The following is a 14101-nucleotide window of genomic DNA, read 5'->3' as shown; positions in this document are numbered from 1 at the left end:
TAATAAACAATGTTTTAAAAACCGGTATTTTACTTGTACCGGATTTGGCTAAAAAACGGTACAACCGATTGAACCGGGTTATACCGGAAGGTTCAACCGGTTAAATAAACTACCTTATAATTTGCTATAAATGTAAGTTCAATCCAAAAGTAACATAAAAATAAATGATTCCATAACAAAAAAAATAATTCAAAAGTTAATTCATATTAAAAAAATAATGCAAAAGCACTCAATTTTTAAAAAATAGTCCTAAAGTTTACACGTTTAAATGTTAATTGTTGGGTTAAAAGTAAATTTAAAATAAATGTGGGCCGCAAATATCAGTAATTTCTCGGACATAAAACCGGTTTGCCGGAAAAAACCGGTATTTTAGACAAAAACCGCTGGTACGATGCTCTACTAACCGGCCAAAAATACCGGACTCAAAATACCGATTTGCTGTGCAAAATCCGGTTTAACCGGTTCAACCGGCCGGTTTGAACCGGTTTTTAAAACACTGGTAATAAACTTACATTGAACTAAATCATTGCAAACAACAATGACGGGTGTCACACACCACAAAATTAGGGCGACTAAAGCAATGCAACCAACATAAAAGTTATCACCTTGAATCTTCATTACAATTAATAATTAGGGATATTATTTAATAACTAACAAAATATGACATTTTGTATCATTTTGTATCGTCTTATATTGTCCCTATACCCTTTATTAACTCTATATAAACAGTCATAATATGTCTCATAATAATACCTCTCTCGTTCGTTCGAACCATGGAGATGGGAGAAGACCTTCCTCATCTCCCACCCGGTTTTAGATTCCACCCGTCGGACGAGGAACTCATTATTCATTATCTGCTTAACAAAGTTAAACAACATCCACTTCCCGCCTCGATCATAGGTGAAATCAATCTATATAACTTCGACCCATGGGTTCTTCCGGGTTAGCTTCTTGCGTTTTTATGTTATTATCGGGTTTACTATGGATATTCATGATTTGTTGTTTGCGTGGTATTTAGGAGTGCAAACGAGCTGAATCAAGCTTGGACTCGGCTCGTTCAACTTACACGGAACTTGAGTATATTTTTAAGTTCGAGCTCGACTTGTTTATTATTTATTAATTAATTTTTACATATTTATAATTGTTTTATATATTATTTTCAATCATAATTTTGTGTATAGAATAAAATAATATTATTTAGTTTCTTTTAGTTAGTTGTTCACCATATTATATATATTAATTAATAATTATTAAATATATATATTAAAAGATCATATAAATGATAGTCACGTTGCTCGAACTCGATAAGTGAAGCCCGAGCTCGGTTAATAAATGAGCTTACATTTAGACTCGAGCTCGGGCTTAGCACGATCAAGCTTTTTCATGAGCCGATCTCAAGAAGCTCGTGAACAGCTCGGCTTGGTTGCACCCCTAGTGTTATTGTAGTTTACTATAGACTAATATGGTTTCTTGTTTCTTGGTAGAAAAGGCGTTGTTCGGGAATGACAAATGGTATTTCTTCACCCCGAGGGACAAAAAATACCCAAACGGAACAAGACCAAACAGGTCTGCAGGCTCGGGTTATTGGAAGGCTACAGGGAAAGATAAACCAATTTTTGGTTTTTCGGGTTTAAGAATCGGGGTGAAGAAATCTTTGGTTTTCTTTACTGGCAGCCCGACAACGAGCATCAAGACCAACTGGATCATGACCGAGTATAGACTACCCGAGTCATCTAACCGGTCACCCGGTTCCATGCGAGTAATAATATTATTCTAAGCAAATATTTATTCATACTACGCGTTTAAGTATATATATGCCAATCGATTTCATAGTTTATTGTTTTATTATCAGTTGGATGACTGGGTGTTGTGTATGATTCGCCAAAAAGGCAACAACTCAAACAACATTTCACAAGTACAAGAGCTCCCTTCACCATACATGATTACAAACACTAATTTGGAAATAGTCTCGAACCGTAGGCTCAGGGAGATTCAAATAATGGCCTCGATTCTTGTGGGTCAAGGTATCCCTCCATTGACCTAAACGGGTTCTCCCAAACTACTTCAATGTGACAAAGCCGATCTAGAATATGGAAACTGATCGGTTTATAAAGAAAAGTTTACTTCGGTTGTGTATGATAATGTCTATAGACTATAATAAGTTGCAAAATGATGTACAAAAGGTTGATGTTTGGTTTTATTTTTCACAAATAAGATTTGTCTTTGATTTAGCGTCTTAGTAAAAATGTATACCCGCGGTTTTATATATCAGCTGTCGGCTGTCGCATGCTTCTCCAGCTCATAGTGTTTGTGTACCATTTTTCTGTAATCTGAGAAACAGTTACTATTAATATTCGTTTCGCATAAAACTATAAAAGCAACAATGATTCCTATATCAGTATATCGATTTCAGAATGTACATGAGTTGTATAAAACATAAACTTTTTGAAATGAGTGTGCTCGTGTTCTTTATGTTCATTCGTTAATAGCATAAATGAGCGTAAGCATAACTGAGCGAACACCAACTACAAGTAAACATGAACAAAGATGTTATGCCTAAATTTATATTAAAATTTAAAACCAGACTCTAATTCTATTGAGTAATTATAAAACTAGACTAAATTGTAACGAGCCTAAAAAATTAGATGACTATGCAAACAAACGAACTTAACCAAATGTATGCTAATTAACATAAATGGATGTAAACAAACGACGATAGAAAAACGTAAATGAACGAACATAAAAGAACTTATGTTCAGGTTCGTTCGTTTAACTAGATGGACAGAAAACTTGTTCATATTTGTTAATTTATCAGATAAATGAACTTTCCAATGAACGGTTCACTGATTAATCGGTTCGTTTACAGGCCTAAAATTAATAAATTGTTGCTGAGAAATATGAACTGTTTTTATTACAGTAAAATATAAAGAGAGTCATATTACCTTCTTGATTGCTCCAGAGTGAAGCAGCAGAGCTGTTAAGTGGACTTTCAATATTTGGTTCTGCATCAGAAAAATAAAAATATTTAACGAAAACAATAAACCCCATGTAGGATCGTGTTCATGAACATATTTACAAACCTCCTAATAAACTTTGAATTGACAAAAGAATGGTTCTACAATCATAGGCTGCAGACCACTTGTCCTGCAATTAGATATAAGAATTAATATGTTCATACGATTATCCTATAAAAATGATGAAATGAACAAAATTATATACAGATTTATATACCTGAAGGATATCAAGGCAGATGTTACCAAACTGGTCGATATTGGGATGAAAGCACAATGTTTCAAATTTAACTTGAGGAGGTTTGAAAGGGTAATCGAGGGGAAACTGTAACGAGAGTTTATAGGATAAACCCTCATACATAGTTCCTTTCCCGCCTTCTATAGTACCGATCCATGTAAATATGCTCTCTCCTTTTGGAAAAGCAGATACTCCAAGATCTCCACTCATCTATATACATCAACAGTTTTAACTGTTATTCAACTAAGGAAACACCTTGAGATGTACATTTACATGTTTGTAGAGAAAAAGAACAATATGACAAGATGTAAGTTTGCAAAATCTAATTACGAGAAATTGGTAAAACTTTGGCAGTAGAAAATACTTTACTAGAGAATGGTCATGTTGGTAGGCTTGTAAACGAACCAAACATTCAGTGAACTGTTCGTCGGGAAGTTTGTTTATGAAAAAATGTTTATTGTTCATTTAGTTAAATGAACGAACATGAACGCATGTCTCTTTCGTTCATTTGTGTTTGTTGGTTTACATTTGTTTTAAGTTCGTTCTTTTATGTTTGTTGATATATTCAGCTAATTTTTTTAGGCTCATTACAATATAGTCTAATTTTAATAACTTTTTAAACCCGGCACATTGTTGTTCACATTTGATTTTAGTTGGTTTTAGCTCAGTTATCTTCGTTCGTCAATGTTCAGTTTTGTTCGTTCATGAACCGCTCGTTTATACTGTTAACGAACGAACATGACCACACAGACAAGAAAACCTCGTCTGTTAATTGCTCATGTTAGATTGTACGGTTAAAGTCAAACAAACACGAACATGCTCCGTCGTGTTCGTTTAAAAACCTACATGTCGCTCTTATATGGATGCATACATAAGAAATTGATACAATGTCAAAGTTAAACCTAGATTAAGGTTTAACACCAACATGCATCAAGCATACAAATATCACATTAAGGTAAAACCAAATAAATAAATACAGATTTAGAGTATATATTAGTCCTAAATCAAAATTGTAAGTTTAAAACTAGTAATTGGTTTTTTCTTCTGTATCAAAAGTGAATATATACTTTTTCTATACATAATCACAGGTAGGGGTGCAAACGCGTTGAGCCACTTGTGAGCTACTAGAGATCAGAAAAAATAAAATCTCGTAACGAGCTGAGCTTTTTCCAGTTCGAGTCGATCCCCAACCTTAAATAAAGCCCGTTTAGTTATCGACCCGAGCTTGAGCCTTGTGCGAGAAGCTCCTTTAGGCTCGCCGAGCCTTAGCAGCCTTACGTATTTTTATGTTTTACCTCTTTTAGACTTCTATGTACTACTTCACACTACACGGCCGAGCTTAGGCTAGTTTAAGGTTTTTATCAATATAGATAAAATTAACTAAAAACATATATAGCCAATCCCGAGCTTAAAAAACTACTCACAGGCTGAGATTAGGCTCGTCTAAGGCTTTTCTCAAAATACATAAAAATAATTATAAACATATATAACTTAGTTATTAATAAATAATAAACGAGCCAATCCCGAGCTTGAAAAAACTATTCACAAGAGCCGAGCTCGAGCTCTCGTAAGTCAGAACAAGTCAAGCTCGAGCCTATTCAAGCTAGGGCTCGGCTTAGCTCAGCTCATTTAGATCCGTAATGGAGTTGTAATTTTAATTACTTCACAATAAGCAGAGCATATATCAAATCCAATATATTCAACTAACAACTTTTTAACTAACAGACAGTATGACATACCATTAGTGCCATAAGTTCCTTCTGTAGCCTGCAAAAACAACAGCAAAAAAACCTAATTAAGCAACTGAAATCAAACTCTTAACAAATTAATCAAAACTGATAATGAATAACAACTAATTAACCTCTGAGTAACGGAATTAGTATATTATGTTATATATCAAAATATAATTGAGAATATACATAAAAATATATTAACAAATACTATACAAGCCGAGCTAGAGCTTGAAAAACTACCCACAAGCCGAGCTCGAGCTCTATAAGTTAAACGAGCAACATCAGCTCGTGAAAAAAGCTCGATCAATCCGAGTTTAAACGAGCCCGAGCTCGAGCCTAAAAGTAACTAAAAAATATATATTATGTCTAATATCAAAATATAATTAAGAATATGTACAAAAAGTAATTAACAAATAATAAACTAACCGAGCTCGAGCTTGAAAAAACTACTCAAGAGCCAAGCTCGAGCTCTATAAGTTAAACAAGCAAGATCAGCTCGTGAAAAAAGCTCGATCAATCCGATTTTAAACGAGCCCGAACTCAAGCGTAAAAGTAACAAAATAATATATATTATGTCTAATATCAAAATATAACTAAGAATATATACAAAAATTAATTAACAAATAGTAAACGAACTGAGCTCGAGCTTGAAAAAACTACTATCGAGCTTGAAAAAACTACTAACGAGCCGAGCTCGAGCTCTGTGTAACTCGTTTGCACATAATAACAACTAGAAACCTAATTACACTAATGGAAATCAAATTATAACAAATTAACCTTAAACTGTTACAACTTATGTTATATATCAAAATATAATTATATATATAAATAATCAATAAATAGTAAACGAGCCAAGCTCAACCTTGAAAAACTACTCACTAGCCGAGCTAGAGCTCTATGCAAGTTCACGAGCTAGCTCGGCTCGTTTACACCTAATAACAACTAAAAACCTAACTACGCTAACGGAAATCAAACTCTTTAACAAACTAACCGTAAACCGTTACAAGTGATCAACCTCTAACTAACGGAATTAGTATATTATATGTTCTGTATCAAAATATAATCAAGAAAAATAAATAGTAAACGAGCCGAGCTCAAGCTCTACGCAACGGAAATCAAATTATAACGAATTAACGGTAAGCTGTTACAACTAATTAATATAACCTCTGAGTAACGGAATTGGTGTCCACGGAAACCGGAGATGATTTAGGGTGCTTTGACGATGACGTTTGATGACGTTGTTGTTGTTCGGGTGATAGGTTATCCATTGGTGCATCATGTCGAATCTCCATGGTGAAGAATTGGTGTGTGTGTGTGTGTGTGTTATGGATGAATTGATTGATTGTGATTTGTGACTGTGATTTTGATGGTGATTGGATTGAATGAATCTACAGGTTTTGGAAAAAGGAGATGGAATGGAAGTGGTTTGGGAGTATTTTATTGTTGATGATAATGGACAGCTGAATCATTATCATCACTAATCATTATTTATTGTTATTGTTATTCATTATTAATTTTTTTTAATCGCCAACATAGCATGCCTAGGTTCTCAGTACGGGTGACCAGTTGGCAAAATGTCACCGTCAGCTCAGGCCCCCTGTCATACAGAGCCCTTAAGTGCCTTTAAGTTATCTCTATTTTTAAGGAAAACTCATCCACCCGAAAGCTCGCTAGTGGTAAAACAAGAACGCCCTCAAGATCGAAATGGAGATCACAAATGTCTGTGGTAGGGTTGTTCACAGTCGAGCCAAGATGGGTTCGAGCTCAAAATTAAATGAGACAGCTCGATCTTGAAGTTAAATGAGCCTAAGATCGAGCCAGTACCCAAGCCGAGATTGTGTGGAGTTCTGCTCGATTACAAAAATGAGCCAGCTCGGCTCCGGTCGTTCCAAATCAAGTTTTTTAGCTAGATTTATTCGAGTTTTTGTCGAGTGATCTACGAACCCAAGCTTCGAGCCGCGAAATTTTTGAACAACCTAAGTCTGTGGGGATTAAATTTGGGTCTCCATTAAGAAACTTAGGCTTCCTATCACTACACCACATTAAAAAGGACATTAATTATTCAATATTAATGAATCGTAGATGTAATTATGTTGTAATGGAATATGAATCCAACTAAACTCAGCGAGGTCATGCTCATATTCACTTGTTTGGTTTCACAAACACATATTGAACGATTTTTTTTTGTATATTCCTTTAAGAGAATGAATTTGTTCGTTTTAAATTTTATAAAAAACGAACATAAACTTACAGTTGTTTAAATATTGTAAAAAAAACATCTTGTTATCCAATCTTTTATTTGATTGGGCTAAAAATAGTGATTTCCGGGTAGCCAGTCAAACCATGGAACGCTAATGTCAATGATATGATCAGAGGCTAACGGACCAAATTCTATTAAACTTATATATAGTTAAATCTTGTGGTTCGATTTTATACGACCTGTTTTTTTATAAAAGTGCAAGGAAAACTAGTGTCTTGTTTGAATGGTTTCACGGTTTTAAGCCAATTCGTAAACACACCTGCTATCATTTATACAAAACCCATTAACCGAGCACGAACGAAAAGCAAATGCTTTATGAAAAAAAGGTATGGACTCATTTTGATGGTCAGGTCATACACCAAACATGTTGTCATTGCTTGGGCATGGAGTCCATGGACTCCTTTTATAGGAGTGGAGTGTTCTGTAACGCGAGATGAAAACTATCAAGTTTGTGTTGATATTGTAACATGTATATGGTTTCTTAATTTTACGTATAAATTAACCACGTATTAAAAAGCCTAGCGATGTTAACGTGTGTTAGAATGAATATCCCTCTTTATCTGGTTGAAGGTTCGACTCCCATGGGAAACAAATGCATCGGTTTATGGATAGAATTAGATTGTGTGGGCTAGCAGTTAAAAATATAATAAAATAATACTTGCATATTATATAGTTCTTTTTTGTTTACAGTTAATACTTTTGTTTAAATCTATATAATATGATAATAATATAATATTTAAAAATCAACTTTTTATTATTAAAGAATGTTAGAAAGTTTAAAGTTGGTATTTTTCAGTGTGTGAGACTGTGAGTTATGTCCTGAGTGTTTAGACGAACGCTAGAATGTTCAAAAAAATGGTTTTAAATGTTTCAATAGAACAAGGACTGAAAGTGTAATATTAGTATTTTCAAGGGGTTATTTACATTAGTTTCATTCTTAAGGACTATATAACCTCCCCGTACCTTGATCCAATACCCGTTCCCGTGCTACTTAGGTCTTTATTACCACATCACCTATATCTTAGAGGGTGTGGTTTATTGTGAATGCTCTTAATTGCTTTAATTAATAACCGATTGACGAAATGAAACAACTGGCTAAGAGTTTGAACGAATTCCTCTCGGTCACATTCACATATATAATGACATCCGTCTCTTGAAATTGGATCAACCGGTCCGACCTAAAAGAAACACAAAACATTCCACACAAAAAAGTCTTCTTTCTATAAATGTTTTCATAGTTACAATCTATATACAGTTATCTAGAAACAACGTCTACATATGGTTACCTAGAAACAACCTCTAAATAGTAAAAATTAAAAAAGATCACAAAATACTAAAAATCTTTAGTGAATAACGAACATCAACGTAAATCATATAACAACCTAATGTGGGCATAAAAAAAGAAAAACATAATAGTGGCCATAACATACAAAAATAAAAATAAATATAAATATAGTATAATGTTGAGCTTCATAAAACTATCAAGCGGGCAATGTAGAAATGAAGGCGTTTCATGGGATTGTAATTATTGTTTGTTAAAGGATTTGAAAGACAAGAAATGAAAAGGTTTTTGAATGTAAAGAAGTCAAGATCGAAGAGGTTATTGAAGATATGTTGCTCGGCTATGTATGGTTCAAAATAAGTCAAAACATATAGACATCTTGGTCGAGTTAGTGTAACTTCTCTTTTATGTAATTTGTTTGTGTGTTCTGGCCGTTCCTCGCCTTGTGCGGGAGGTCTGGTTGTAGGTTATGTTTTGTTTGTAATATTCACAGTTTGAAAAAAAAGATACAGCGTTGAGCTGCAGAGAAATAAATGGTTTACAAGATGTCTAGATAGAAACAAGGACATTCAATGTGTTAGGGGTATTTATTTATTTGATAAGATAAATATGTCACCGATTCGATACGTTCAAAAATAAAATATAATTCAACTAATTTACAATATAATACTCTAATTTCTTGTTCGTTCATCAGAAAAATATATTTGTTTGTGAATGGCTCACGAACACAAACAAGCAGACAATAACAACATTGTTTTATTTGATTTTGCAACATAAGGTTCGGTCCAACTACCAAGTTTATGTTGATGTTTTTTTAACATTCACATTCATATATTAATTTACATTTATATATAATTAATCACATAATACTCATATATATTTTATTTTATAGTTAATAATTTTGTTTATATCTATATGTTTAAGATTAGTAAAGTTAAAAAATATTTAAAAAAAAAGAAAACAACAAACATAATCAAACAAACATTAGCGAACATAAATTAACGTTTACAAAACACAATTGAATGTACATGGCCTTTGCTCATGTTCGTTCATTTAGCTAATTGAACGAAATTCATTGTCCATGTCCATTCATCCATTAAACGACCAAACATAACCAAACTTCCCGTCAAACAGTTCGCCAAACATTCAGTTCGTTACAGTTTATAACACAACCGACCCATTCATTAAAAACTAAAGATATAATTATACATATTCGCACTATTTACATCGAAAGCCAAAATAAATCACAAGCGCAGAGCAACAAGCTACGCCGCTACTTTTTTTTTATTAACTCGCGTATCACAAAACTATTCAAGCTTCGGGACGCCTGTAACGCTTACCGAACACATGAAGAGCGGTTACAAAGGCGATAAACGCAACGCTCATAACAAGTACAACATTCGGTGAGATCTTAAGTCCAGGTGCATCGTCAGTGTAAAACCTCAGCATATTACTTCCACTATTATTATTATTATTACTGCCGGTGAAAGTAGAAGATCCGGTGGCGACACGGCGGCGACGGAGTCCGGCGGTGGCGGCGGGTGAGCCGTGAGGTACGCCGCCGGTAGGAGTAGGTCTGGAATTGGAGGTGGTTTGAGATTGAGAGGCTCCTCTCGCCATTGATGGAGTAGATTGAAGAGTTTGAAGTTCAATTGTTGTTATTATTATTATTATTTATTTATTTAACGCCCTGCTTGCGGTGCGCACATATAATGTATATATGTGTGAACCCTTGGGTGGGCAAAAGTAAAATTGCACTAATTTTGACGTTATTTTACTAATCACGTGAAATAACGTTAAAAGTGGCGGAAGGTTAATCAGACATCATGTGGTGGCGTTGATAGCCGAAAGACAAGGGCACATGCACCAATCAGCCGGTGTCCCGATGATTGAGTGTTATGTGTCTTATGTCCAAGGCTTGATTCAAAACTACTATCGAGCCGGGGGTCTCACCGGAAGCAGCCTCTCTATCCCTATGGGATAGAGGTAAGGCTGTCTACATCTTACCCTCCTCAGACCCTACCATAGCATTGCTATTGGTGGGATATACTGAGTACGATGATGATTTATTTATTTATTTTATGATGTTCTACCAAATTCGATTAAATTATATAATGATTCTTCTGAACTCTGGTAGTATATAAAGAAATAATAATCAAGTGGTGAAAGAATTGGTGTTTACAGTTTGATTGCTTTTATATTTACTTTCGACGTCATCGGGTGATGATAATAGACCGGAGAGGGTGAATAGACGGCACCTGTAACATCGTGAAAATTTCGAGTTCAAAATATAAACTTTTCAAAGTCTAGGGACTAAAATTGTCAAAATCCAAACCCGAGGGTTAAAAATAAAAATTCAGTTTTCTTGACCCATCGCGCTACGCGATGGATCAGAAGAGACTCCCATTGCGTACCGCGATGGGGTGTCTGACAACGAGACGCGTGGCACACCACGTGTCCACACGTGGCACATCGATCGCCACGTGTCCCGACACGTGGCCACACGTGGCACGACGTTGACACGTGGCACACCGTCTGCCACGTGTTCCGCGATACGCGACGGGTGCCCAGGAGCCCATCGCGTACCACAATGGGATCCGATTTTTCGTCTATAAATAGCAAGGTCGGGGTTCTCATTTTTCACACACCAAACTGAGTTCCCAGCTCTCTCTCTAACATCTCTCTAAATCCCAACAATGGTATACTCGATCCACCTCGATAAACGTGCCATAATTCCTCGTTAAACGTGTCCCGATCCTTTGTTTGTAAATGTCACACCCTCAAAATCCACTAACGGAGTTTTACCGTCAGAGGGTGTGAACTAACAGGATCGGAATCATTAGTTACAATCAAACCATAAATAAAGTTTTCAAAACACGAAAACATTTAAGAGTAAAATAAGTGCGGAAGCGTAAAAACCATAAGCCAAGCGTTGCGTCACGCAGGACAACTTAAAACCCAATAACAACAGTTTAAAACAAGTTTGCATAAACAGTAACGTTCAAATTAATGCATGATCCTATACCGCGCGCCCGCCTCGACTACCTGAGAATAACATACTAAAAGTGTCAACACGAGGTTGGTGAGTTCACAAGTTTATATAAAATAAAGCGTTTAGCGTTCTGCGTTTAGCGTTTTGCGTTTAGCGTTTTTAGTTACCAGATAGTGTTAAATCAATTATATATCTATAGGTAGCTAGCCTATAAAACAAGTATTACTAAGTGTTCGACACCGAAGCTGACTGTTTATCATGTGCCTTGCCACCAGGTCTATCCCGACCATGGTAATGTGTTAGCCAAGATTACACCCGCTCGACCTCCAGTCAAGTTTAGCGTTGGGTGGGATTTGTCAAACCCAGTAGTACTACTCAACAATGACTCGCTATTTTCCAATACTAAACGGTTCGATGTGTGAAGGACTTCAATTATTTCGTTTGCCACTTAGCCTTTACAAGTGATATATAATTTCATAACAAAATCTAAAAACGTTTCGGAGTATGTTATCTCCCCCAAGTGAAAAGCGTTTAAAAAGTTTGAAAGGGGAAAATGAAACTCACTGTTTGCGAAGAATTCCAAAAACAAGTCACCCAAGTGATGCGCGTCACAGAAAACTCTCACTAGCGTTCTAAAATCAACAAGGAGATCTTCTAAGTGTCGGAACTATTATCGAGTCTCTAGACTCGGCACATAATACCTATGCATAAGATATGTTTCGTGTTTCGTTTGTGAATCGTGTGTGTCTCAACAAGCACATTAGTGATACGTTATGTGTGTGAAAAACTATTTACGTGTCAAGTGTTAATGGTGTACATTACTAGCAATTATTCCCCGCAAGGGTAATTTGGTCAAAACATAACAATTATCTAGAAATTAGCACGTTTCATGCATTTTCACAAAATTTAGCAGCTAGTTTCATCAATACAGAATCTTACTTGAAAGATTACTATATTCAGTAGATCACAACATATCAAATAATTCACCAAAAATCGTCACAAAAACATACATGAGTTAGGTTTCCAGAACATATTTTATTGTATTTTTATTCCACATAGATTTCTCACAATGATCAAAACATTACAGCAAACTCACAGCAGTCAAAATCATGCGCAACAGAATGTTATTTGTTATTCCAGTTAAATGAAAAATCCAATTAATGCAAGACCACTTGGGTTAGGTTCTTAACTCAACAAGTTAACTTCCAGAAGTGGAACCAACCCATTTGGTCTTGTAGTTCATGAGTTATGATATTTACAAAACAACCTAACAGCAGGTCTCACAATTCAGATTTGCACTTCAGTTTTGTAAAATAATAAAAGTTAACCTTTACTTGTCCAAAAATTACAAGATTGGACTTTATAGAAACTAGACTCAACATAGCACCTTGTTGTGTTAACAACCTCGATAAATTTTCACATTAACATTTAGTTACAGTTGTCTAATCATAACTTACAATCTGTCCAGTACCAGTTTTGACCTTTAATCACATTTAAATCGTTTGACCAACCAAAACACCTCCAAATTAGGCGTGGTTGGACTTTCTGAAAACTAGACTCAGAGTACTACCTTGTAGACTCATAAATAGCTCAGTTTGCTTTTATAATTAACAAGTTTCATGTCGTTCAAGTTTAACAATTACGGCTGTCAAAACTCAGCAAACACAAACAATCATCTAACATGCATCCTAAGCATACGACATAACCCAAAATATGTAATACACATAATTAATAATAGAAATCAGTAGTAACCCTCTAGGGTTTACAACAATCAATGATTCAATAATCTTTCACAGTTCAAAATCACATACGATCATCAACATCAATAGCTAACACATAATCAATCATCCTCTAGCAACAATCAATCATAAGAACACTTATTCATAATTTTCGTGACCTATGGTTTAAGATTAATCCATTCAAGATCAAAATTAAACATGTAAAATACATAGGATAGTTGTTTATACCTTCCTAGCACATTAATCTTCAACCAAACTTGAAAAATCTTGTGTGTATGTGTGTGTAATGTTGACGGCAGCCAAGGGAGGGAGAAGAGAGAGGCCGATCGGTGTGAGGGAGGAAGAAAGAGATTAGGGTTTTGTTATTATTAAATAATAACATGTTACATCTAGGCCCCTCAACTTCTAATTATCACTTTTCTAGCTTAAATTAACTCGTTTGCCTCTTGAGTTAGCGTTTCATACAATGTTATCATATAACACATAAGTCTAACACATAATTATCACATAATTATTGTTTTGATGTTTTTCGTTTATTCACCAATGGTTTGCGTCAACTCATTTGCCTTTCGGTGCAATTCCCGAAAGACTACACATGTAGTAATTGTCACGCGTCATTTAAAACCTTAGTTTAAATGTAATGAGGTGTGCGTTATAGATCAAGTGATCTTAAGTTTGAATTGACGGAGTTTGAGTTAACGGAGTTAACCTGAAATTGACGAGTGTCACATCATTCCCATGTTAAAGAATTTTCGTCCCGAAAATTTGAGTAAAGTCGTGATGAGTGTCTGAAAAAGTAAGAAAAATTTCAGTCTGTCATAGTAAACCAACGTTTCCTCGAAGTTT

General features: G+C 35.0%; 2 protein-coding genes across 3 annotated transcripts; both read right to left on the bottom strand.

The window, feature by feature from the left end:
* Positions 1-1334: 1334 nt before the first annotated feature.
* LOC143563514 (ubiquitin-conjugating enzyme E2 20-like) lies at positions 1335-6364 on the bottom strand. Of its 2 annotated transcripts, none has more exons than XM_077051039.1 (6): positions 6147-6364; positions 4989-5016; positions 3232-3459; positions 3081-3144; positions 2943-3002; positions 1335-2330 (listed from the first exon to the last, which is right to left on the bottom strand). In XM_077051039.1, exons 1-6 carry the CDS (start codon positions 6272-6274, stop codon positions 2269-2271), a joined length of 570 nt encoding a protein of 189 aa, XP_076907154.1. In that variant the 5' UTR covers positions 6275-6364; the 3' UTR covers positions 1335-2268. The 2 variants fall into 2 exon arrangements, with proteins under 2 accessions (XP_076907154.1, XP_076907155.1); XM_077051040.1 differs by lacking the exon at positions 6147-6364 and adding an exon at positions 5111-5136 and having other exon boundaries at positions 1337-2330.
* A 3471-nt stretch (positions 6365-9835) lies between these two features.
* LOC143563497 (protein transport protein Sec61 subunit beta-like) lies at positions 9836-10144 on the bottom strand. The gene has a single exon (XM_077051026.1). It carries the CDS (start codon positions 10142-10144, stop codon positions 9836-9838), a length of 309 nt encoding a protein of 102 aa, XP_076907141.1.
* Positions 10145-14101: the final 3957 nt, after the last annotated feature.

This window comes from Bidens hawaiensis, unplaced genomic scaffold (genome assembly GCF_021521415.1).
Source record: "Bidens hawaiensis isolate Kalapana, Puna unplaced genomic scaffold, B.hawaiensis_p1.1 tig00021494_1, whole genome shotgun sequence".
In the NCBI taxonomy this organism is placed as follows: Eukaryota; Viridiplantae; Streptophyta; class Magnoliopsida; order Asterales; family Asteraceae; genus Bidens; species Bidens hawaiensis.
The sequence above is the reverse complement of the archived record's forward strand: the minus strand, read 5'-3'. Positions and strand labels throughout refer to the sequence as shown.

Excerpts from the sequence above, each read along its gene's own strand:
- LOC143563514 (XM_077051039.1), bottom strand. The coding sequence starts at position 6,274 with ATGGAGATTCGACATGATGCACCAATGGATAACCTATCACCCGAACAA. Across the intron at positions 5,017-6,146 it reads ACCAATTCCGTTACTCAGAG|GCTACAGAAGGAACTTATGG; the intron begins GTTATATTAATT and ends TTGTTTTTGCAG. Across the intron at positions 3,003-3,080 it reads AATTCAAAGTTTATTAGGAG|AACCAAATATTGAAAGTCCA; the intron begins GTTTGTAAATAT and ends TTTCTGATGCAG.
- LOC143563497 (XM_077051026.1), bottom strand. The coding sequence starts at position 10,144 with ATGGCGAGAGGAGCCTCTCAATCTCAAACCACCTCCAATTCCAGACCT.